The 9,240-nt window shown below is 39.0% G+C and overlaps 1 protein-coding gene across 1 annotated transcript; it reads left to right on the top strand.

Annotated features, from left to right (window-relative positions):
* Positions 1 to 1,200: 1,200 nt before the first annotated feature.
* Positions 1,201 to 7,183, top strand: LOC146655335 (uncharacterized). Its single transcript, XM_085428127.1, has 6 exons — positions 1,201 to 1,513; positions 2,319 to 2,447; positions 2,656 to 2,714; positions 3,115 to 3,224; positions 3,345 to 4,780; positions 5,983 to 7,183. The coding sequence occupies exons 1-6, from the start codon at positions 1,381 to 1,383 to the stop codon at positions 6,093 to 6,095; spliced, it is 1,980 nt and encodes a 659-aa protein (XP_085284253.1). The 5' UTR covers positions 1,201 to 1,380; the 3' UTR covers positions 6,096 to 7,183.
* Positions 7,184 to 9,240: the final 2,057 nt, after the last annotated feature.

Consider the following 9,240-nt stretch of genomic DNA (forward strand, 5'->3'; position numbering starts at 1 on the left):
GATCCCTTTCTGGGCTATCACTACCTTTGAAATAAACAAGTTGTTTGTAATATCTGTTTTTGACCAATGGTAACATTGAGCAACATTATTCAAGACTCTCTAAAAGTGAACACAATGCCTTGAATAATGTTGCCAGGAAGTAAAACATGACTTTTTCCCCCTTTTGTTTGTTCATTGGGGCATACCATTTTATAGTATACAAGACAGAGTACAAATTACATTTTTGTAAAACTAAATCCCAAGGAGGCAAAAGTATTGAATTATTATTTCTGGTGCATTACCACAAGGAATACACCAATTAACAACAATAACTACATTAATCCACCTACCTACCCAGTATCGTGTTTGCCACCAAAACAGCTTTGACCTGTCAGGGCATGGACCTCTGATGGTGCCCTGCGGCTTCTGGCACCAGAAAAATGAGAAGCGATCCTGGCGATCCTGCAGGTTGCAGAGTGAAGCCTCTGTGGATTTGGCTTGTTCCCATGCATCCTGAGGGAGTTCAGTAGAACATGATCTGGGGAGTTTGGACAGAGACATTATGACATAAATGGCATGAATTATTTTACAGTAGAGATGGTAGAAGGTTAGAAGGTTTTGCTACAGGGCAAAAGTTTTTTCTAAACTTGATTTTGTGAAAAAGACAGCAACGTTTTCAATGTAATTATTAATGTGATTAGTACCACTCATGTTTGCCTTGAATTTCATATAAAAATGGCTGCTGTGAATTGTTTAGTGTGCTTTCAGGGGTAGTTTTTTCTGTAAACGGCGGTTCTAATGTTGTAGTATCTCGGTGTATTTCAATAATCTTTTTCGTTGTGAGAAGATTAACTAATTTTGCCCATCTGCGCTTTGCGACACACAATTATACTCTTTTAATGTAGTCTTAATTGTATTTTATATGCTAGAATAGTAAACTGAATATGACACGTAAATATAGTGGAATTAAGAGAAGGCCTTCGCCTAGATTTTGAATTTAAAATTGGAGAATGAAGTGGTGAACTTTAGCCAGTAAACCTAATCATATTTATACAGTAGATTTTTAAATATATATCTACAGAGCTGAAATATAACTTATTAAGAATATTTCAGGACACGGAGAAATCATTTCGTACATACCTGTCACAGGCTTTAGCTTTGCCAGAAGTCAAACGAGCTGCGAAAAAACTACCCGGCAGCCGTAGGTTTGGTGACGTCACAAGCAAACATGGCGGCTAGCTTTGAGTGAGCGAGCGAACACAACAAGACTGCAAAGAAACGTTGAATCTCTCGAAGGCAAATTGTTAGCTGCAATGTTGAAAGCCACAAAGGAAAGTGCTGAAGAAACGATGTAACGCAGAGTTGGCTTTGCTGCTGCTGCCGCCGCTGTTTTGTGCAGCCATGTCAGAGGCGAGGACGCATGCTGAGTTCACTGAACTGTGGAGGACTGTCTCCAAACTCAGCTACAAAAAAACACAAGACACGAAAGCAGCAAAACAGATGCCTGACACGACAACGACGCCCGTCTCTAAAGGTGAGGCTGTGTGTCTGTTAATATAGGCGACGATCTGCGGCTCAACGCGAGCTTAACTAAAGACCATAACAAGTGTTTGTATACACAGAAGAGTAAAGGCGGCCATGAGGTGATCAAAACGAGCGACTGACAGTGACAACATGCCAGCTGGCTGTGTTATCTCACCATAGACACACCACTAATTCCACTCTAACCAGTTGTAAAGTACTGAGACTGTCTAGGAAGGATAAACTGCATTCCGAATATACAGAAAGTGTTGCCACATGTTCGAATATCTTTTAAGATATGATGCATGATCTTATCTAAATAATTGTTTGCTCATAGCTGGATTGTTTTAATTAGACAAACACATGTTGCATGCATTCTGGAATATGTCCTTTTAATGCAGCCAGCCCTCTTGTAATGCTATATTGCAGTGACTCAAATCAGACAAGGCTTTAAATGACCATTATGTATCCTCCTCAAGCTGCTAAAATAGAAAGATTCAAAACACAAGTTTTTGACCAGACATTTTCCCAGTTTTTATATTGTGTTCAGCAAGTATTTTTTTCAGGAAATTATCATATAAATATTATTATGGCTTTAACTGTGACTACACTAAGAGAATCTGTTCATGTGTGAACTGTCATCACGATACATCTTTTATTGTTCTCCTGTTTGTCTTTACTGATATGTCTAACATAAAGTTTAAAGTAACTAAAGACTCGGTGCTAAATAAATACATGCAAGTAAATTTAACGTTACCAAGTTGAATATGATTTATTTTTAGCTCATTTGATGTGGCACTTGATATCTCTGTGCACAGATTTTCAAAGTCCCCAGCATCGAGGTTGCAGCAGATACACCGGCTTGGCTAATGGAGATTCTCCAGGAGATGTGGAACCTTCACAAGATATCATCTGGGATTCCACATCTCCCACTCAGACTCATACTGGTAAACAACACCGACACTCAGCTCACACTTGCTGGCACATCTCATCAGCAGGTTCTAAATGAATGGCAACATAAACGATTTCTGAATAGGTTTTTTTTATAGTAGATTAATTTCAATTGTAAGCTTGTGCTTTTCATTTCAGTCATCATGACTCTACCACTTTGCTAATTTCTATCATGTGTGTTATTGTCACGTTTTTTGGGTTCAGGACTCAGGAACACTAGAGCTGTGGAAATATCTGATATTGTGAACCGCATTGCTCCAAAGGTCTGTTGTTTTTTCAGCTTTTTATTATTTTCATATTGATATTTGGCAAAAATGGTTATTTCTAAATGCCATGGTAAATATAATTAATCACAAACTAAATAAAATAAAAAAAAAATTTCATTTAGAATAAAATAGAATAATCCTTTAATTGTCCCACAAGGGGAAATGTGGTTGTAACAGCAGCAGAAGAAAAGCACATATACAAACAGAACAGAAACACACACAATTTTTACAGAAAAAAAATATTTACATCATGGACAATAGTTACAAAAACAGAGTACTGTACAGTTATTAAGATTAAAGTATTTTTTTAAATTATTATTTATTATAGGTAGACTTTCAGTCTTTTCTAGCACATATCTGTAAACACACTTCAACCTTGTGCTTGTTTCTTTTATAGGATGTAAAACCAGAAAGGACTGACTCCTCTTTGCTGCAGTGGATCGGTGACAGTGCCATGCCCGCCACACCAGAGATTCAAAAGCCAAGACTCAGGAAGAAATCCTCTAGGTGAATAATCAATATATTGACCAAAATACTGTCCCTATAGATTGTTATTATGTACCACCATATGCAGCCTGTATGGGTGCTCATAAGCGTCTTTCTTCCTTTTTCCTTTTGTCTACATAGGCAAAGCAGTGTGGAGGACCTCATGAAACTCGCCAGGCAGTTTGATGAGAGCATGCAGCAAGATAAGGAAACTTCAGAAAGCCTTGTGATCAATCTTAATGAATGTCTGAACACTTCTGAAACAAAACTGAAACCATCGTCACTCCATGATAGCTTGAAGGACCTAAAGTACCCATCGGCACCAGACCAGATAGAGGCAGAGCTGCATGCTCTGTTTGACTGCTCCACTCAGAGTGCATGGCTAAGCCGTGGCTCTGCAGTATCCACCTGTTCACAGGAAATAAGAGGCCAACCTGTGAATGCAGCTTTATCCGAAGACCAACAATCAGAGCTCAAATCAGCTGAAAAGTCTGGCACAGCTGCACATCCTGCTGAAGAAAAGGGAACTAATAGCTGTAGTGCAAATAACTGTGATGACTTTGATGATGACTGGGAGAATGATGAATTACTTAATGACCCTTTTTTGCTGGCGATGACCCATAAGCCCAATGAGCAACATGACACCAATCCTAACACCACCTTTCAGTCTGAGACTAAGACAAACACTACTCACTCTACCCCTGTTCGTAAACCCATTGCAAATGCAATCCCTGCACACAAGCCTTCAAACCTAAACTGCAAGCCTAGCTGCAGTGTGAAAAGTTCTGAAACAAAACTGACACTCCAGGAACTCTGTCCCAAACTGAAGACTACCAACCGAAACACTTTCAAATTAGAGCCAAACCCCAACTTGCGGTCACAGATGGCCAAAGAGGTTTCCACTAAGTCCAACTTCACCGTTATACAACCCAAGCCACAGATGTTTGACCAGAAATCTGCAACTGCAAAGACATCCACTACACCTCAACCTGACAAGGTCACTAATGATCACAGAGGGGCTTCTTTAGGAAAACACTCTGTTAAAGATATTTCAGACAGCTTGTGGGATGATAGGGATGATGACGCACTGCTCTACCAGGTATGTGACAGTGTGGAGAAGATCGCCAACAGTCAGTCGCTCCAAGTGAGCTCCGGTAACTGCCAAGAAAAACAAGATATTGATGTAGACAGACAACGGAAAACCACAGGGCCGCAGCCCATCAACATGACTCGGTCTGGGAACGTCGGTGCCAGCACTAACAGACAATCACCTTGTGCTTTTGTTCGTTCTAACTCATTACCAAGGGCTAGTTATGAAACTGTGAACTTCCAAGGATGGAACGTTCCCATGAAGGGTGCCAACAAAAAATCACAGATGTCTCAAAGCTTCCCAGGAAGCCACACAAATTTGGGTACATTAAGTCAGTGCGGGGATTCATCTGGAACTTTCCAGGCTGGAAATGCTAATGTGGATATGAAGCAACATCCAGTGATGGCCAGAGCAGTACACAACGCCAAGAGCCATCACACAGCTTTCAAAAGAAATCTATCTGACTCAGCAGCCATAAGCACCAAAGGTATGATGTCTAAGTTTTGATAATTACCACCGAATTGTATCAAAGTATATTATGTATGCGACTTTATAAAAGGCTAGGGTATTTATAGTGGGCGTGCTTTCCAAAATAATTCATAAATAATAATTATTTTTTTAAACTGAACCAGAACAGCACCAGTTCTCACACTTGCATGCAGTTTTTCCAAGGTAGTTGGCAGATCGGCTGTTCCAAAGATCTTGGAGAGCTTGCCACAATTCCTCTATGGATTTAAGTTGTCTCAGTGTCTCATGTCTCTTCAAGCAATCCTACATTGACTTCTTTATTGCTGAGATCAGTGCTGTGTGGGGGCCATAACATCTGCTGCTGGAGTCCTTGTCCTGGCCAGGTCTCCCTTGAAAAATATATTAAATAAATGTGTTTTCTTTCTGCCAAAAAGACAGTTCTTTATGACTCTGGCTGTATGGCTGGACTTGTTGTTATGCTTAAGAATTAATTTTTCACCAGTCAGGCTCTGATAGTACTGTGTCATGAGAATAATCTAAACATCTAAAATGTGTAAAATCTTTGTGCTAAACTGTATATTCAAAGATAATAGGAATAAAAATTTTGAATTGGTTGAAAATTTTATAATATTTTAAGACAGGATTTTATGTTTGTCAATGGAAAAAGCCACCAAGAGTGTTATGTACGGATACTTTTTCTTAAAAACAACACAAATAAATCTAAAACTAGATAGAATGGCTTTGCTTTGATAGACTCAGTCAAATGTCCAGTAACTGAATACACCCCCATTAGTTGTTTTGTTTAATTCTATGCATTTGTCTGCCATGGCTATTCCATCAAATTTGCTTTAAGAATGGATATTTAACTGAAAATTCACAAGTAAAACAGATGTCACATGTTGTTCTTATAATCACTGACAGTTCGGTGCATGTGCACATTAACCATTTCCCCCCAAGCAAGTAAACTGTGCACTGTGGCTTTAATTTGTGATCTTGTCAAGGGTCCAAACCTCAGCAAGCATCATTGCCAATGAATTTGTGGACAGATTTTATTTATTTATTTATTTGTCTTTGGACTTGGATGTTTTGGGGTTCTTTTGTTCTTCCAAATGAGCAGATGTTTAATGTTTAGAAATGAAAACTTGCTCGAGGTCATGCAACAACCAAGCTGAAATTGTCTCTTTTTCATTCAGTTTTCTCACTTTTCTTCCCTCTTTCCAGTTTTTGTCACAAGCCAGATGACAGGAAAGTGCTCTGCTGCAGAGATTGAGAGGAAAAAACAGGAAGCTTTGGCCAGGAGGCGACTGCGAATGCAGACCGCCACAAAGCCATAGAGCGACTTCGTCCTGCCAGTATTTTTTGCAACTTAATGCACTCTACATTTCATACAAGTGGTTCAGCCCTTTTTCGAAATTTCTTGTTTTTTGATTATTGTATCCAAGATGAAGGACTGTTGATAGTTCAGTGCATGACCTGATCCCGGGATATGTACTTAGCTTTCCGCACATATAGAACCTACTACTGGCTGTTTTTGCTGCTAATGTAATGTGTTTCATGGTAAGCATTTTTTAGGAACAGTTTGTTACAGAATCTCATATGTGTGACAATGTAAAGAAAAACTTCTTCACTACTTTGAAATATAGTTTACATCCACTGAGCATGGAAAAAAAATCCAAATGCTCTGTTTGTTGCTTTCTGATATTTAAGCCAATTTTGGATAGAACATTTTTATCTGGTGCTTTTTGCTTTTGTTAAAAAGTAAATAGCTTAATCTCTGTGTCACTTTTCAAATTGTAGCATCAAAGGCTGACACATAACAGTGTATTTTTGAAGCTATCCATAAGAAATGGATGCCTTCGCTTTAAAGCGAACATTAGCATTAACTGCTGTGTTCTCTGCTTTATGGGTCTGCTAAGACTGCTTAAGTGCCTGACAGTTCTTTTAAAGCATACTTGAAATATTCATTCGTCTTCATAACTTTGTAATGAAAAAAGCCTTACTTTATTAGAAATAGAAATAAAAGGATATCAACACAACCTAACACAAAATCTTTGCTTTGAGGCCAAGCTGAACATTTAATAGATGATTCTTATTTGTGTTTCCTCTGTGCTTTCTTTGCTCACGTCAGTGTTTCTCCTTTCAGTTTTGCACAGGTCAGCATCAACAGTTGTACTGTAAAGACAGCGTTGTGGCCTCCGCTGGCAAACTGTACTGTAATAGCTATGCTATGCACCTTTCAAAAAAGTTTAACGAGTAAAAAAAGAAAAACAAGGCTTGAAATTGTTTTTATATCTGGACAGGATGAAAATGAGAAAGATGAGAAACTCACACTACATTTTCCTATCATATTTTAATCATTTGTGCTGTAAAGGGCAGACCTGGGACATACAGGTGACAAATTCAAATAAAACTTTCAAATAGACTTCTTTGTTTCTACTTAATTGCTTCAATATATCCTAATACTTTTGACTCCAGTACCTGTTGCTTAAAAACAGCATGATAAACGTAGCTGTATTCATTCCCCCAGTAATTTCATTATGTTCATGTCTTGTGATAAATCAGAATACAGTTGGCTGCTATTGGTCTGTAGCAGTTTCATTTAATTTCGTTCACATTTTCAGGCTTTTTTTTTTTTTTTTTTTTTGCAACATCAACGACACCCCTGTAGTATTGAACAGCTGCTCAGGATTTTGAGTTTACACAGACGGCCTCCTCACTGGAGTTATTGGCGTCCATTACTGTAACCTCTATGTATTTCAGGGCTGTTGACAGGTCAAGCAGATATGATGGGCCCATTTCACAAATACTCAAATTTGTTTTCAACAAGTTGCTGCCCAGAAAGAAGAACCATTGTGAGCATGCAGTAGCCTCGCTATGAAGAATATTGTTGTTATTAGACATGAGGGATTATTTTAATATGAAAGCTAATTCGTCTTCTGACTCCTTATCATTCTACACAGCTGCTATATTGTGCGTGAGGGTAGTACAATGTTCGCCTTTGTAATCCCGAGAGAATTCCTCAGAGTTCCTCCTTCACGACCATTCCCACCCATTACATGCCTGTGAGAGTTCCCAGGTGTGTGTGTGTATATGTGTGTGAGAGAGACGGGTGGTCTGCAGGTGTGTGTATTTGAGTATTTATTCCATTCAGAGGCGCCATCCACCTCCCTGCCCTATCTCTTTCCCCTCCCCGCCCAGTTTGACTGTAAATCAGATGGCAGGGCAATTTGGCAACAGCATAAAGGCCTCTGGTTTTTATGACTATGATTATGGTTATGATGATGACTAGTATTTATTTCAACTATCTGATGAAACCCTTGGCTAAAGCTAACAGGTGTAGAGCAGGTACAATATCAAGCTCGCTGAAGGATCCCAGTAATGTCGCCATAGAGAGCAAAATATTGTCCGCCAAGCAGAAGAATGGGCTGTTTCAGCACCCGCTCGTCATGCCATACATGGAGCAATTTCTGATTATTGGATGGGAGTGGAGAGCCACAACGTTCTCTTTGTAGAGGGAGAATGATTTATGGCTGTTAGTCAGGCATAAGGCAGTAATTGCCCCAGTGACGATTATGTTACCATAGCACCTGTTTAAACTGTCTATTCTTATGTGAATGTTTTCATTTTTGGAAGAGGAGAGTTTGCAGCTTGAAAGTGATGTGTGAAGACGCTAATTGAAGATGGAGAAGGGTGCAGGATGGTGTGGTAGCAATTTAGGAGAAAGGGAGAGTGCATGACGGACAGATTTGTGTTGTGTCATCTGATCTATTAGGAAAACAGTCATTTCTTAAACAAGCAAGAAGAAAGAAGTCTATTCAGCAAGTAGAATAAATATACTGTACTTTAAAAACGACTGAAAAGGCAAGTTGAGATCATTTGGATATTCACAGCTGCATGTTTAAGCACTCTAAAAACAGTGGTAGACAAAATGTAAAGGACTACTTTAAGCTTTGATACTTTTACTTTACTCTTAAGATAAAAAAATCAGCAACGATAACTAGGAATACAATGCTCATGGCATGACAGCTGAAAGGCTGCTATTCTTGGCTCAATCCAACCATACGCCACTGATGTGTGAGCATTTATATAAAGTAGATCAAAACTGTCATTCATCACAGTACTCCTGAGCTCTGCACCGATGAAAGATATGAAAAAAGGAATCTTCTCGGATTTCCTCTGTGCTGGTAAAGTCAACGATTGTGCCCTCAAAAACTGCCGTGAAGGAGCTTTTGTGTGTGTTTGTGTGTCTGTGCTGGCTTTTTGATCTGTGAAACAGAGATTCCTTATCTTTGCAGGCATTTTATTTGAAAATAAATGATGTCGGCAACAGAAAGTATTGCAGCTTTTCGGTTTGATGTCACTTCCTTATACAGATGTCTTCTGTTGACCCCACAGTTTAAATTATTTAGACTACAACAATTGCTGTGTGTACACCCTAATTATCAAAAGTGTCTTTCCTTAGGGTTTTTGTGTGTGTGT

This window comes from Rhamphochromis longiceps, linkage group LG13 (assembly GCF_057381845.1).
Source record: "Rhamphochromis longiceps isolate RC_006_pf linkage group LG13, R_longiceps_female_GT1.1, whole genome shotgun sequence".
NCBI classification, from domain to species: domain Eukaryota; kingdom Metazoa; phylum Chordata; class Actinopteri; order Cichliformes; family Cichlidae; genus Rhamphochromis; species Rhamphochromis longiceps.

Coding starts and splice junctions, on each gene's coding strand:
- LOC146655335 (XM_085428127.1), top strand. CDS start 1,381: ATGTCAGAGGCGAGGACGCATGCTGAGTTCACTGAACTGTGGAGGACT. Junction 2,715..3,114: donor TGAACCGCATTGCTCCAAAG/GTCTGTTGTTTT, acceptor TTTCTTTTATAG/GATGTAAAACCAGAAAGGAC. Junction 4,781..5,982: donor AGCAGCCATAAGCACCAAAG/GTATGATGTCTA, acceptor CCCTCTTTCCAG/TTTTTGTCACAAGCCAGATG.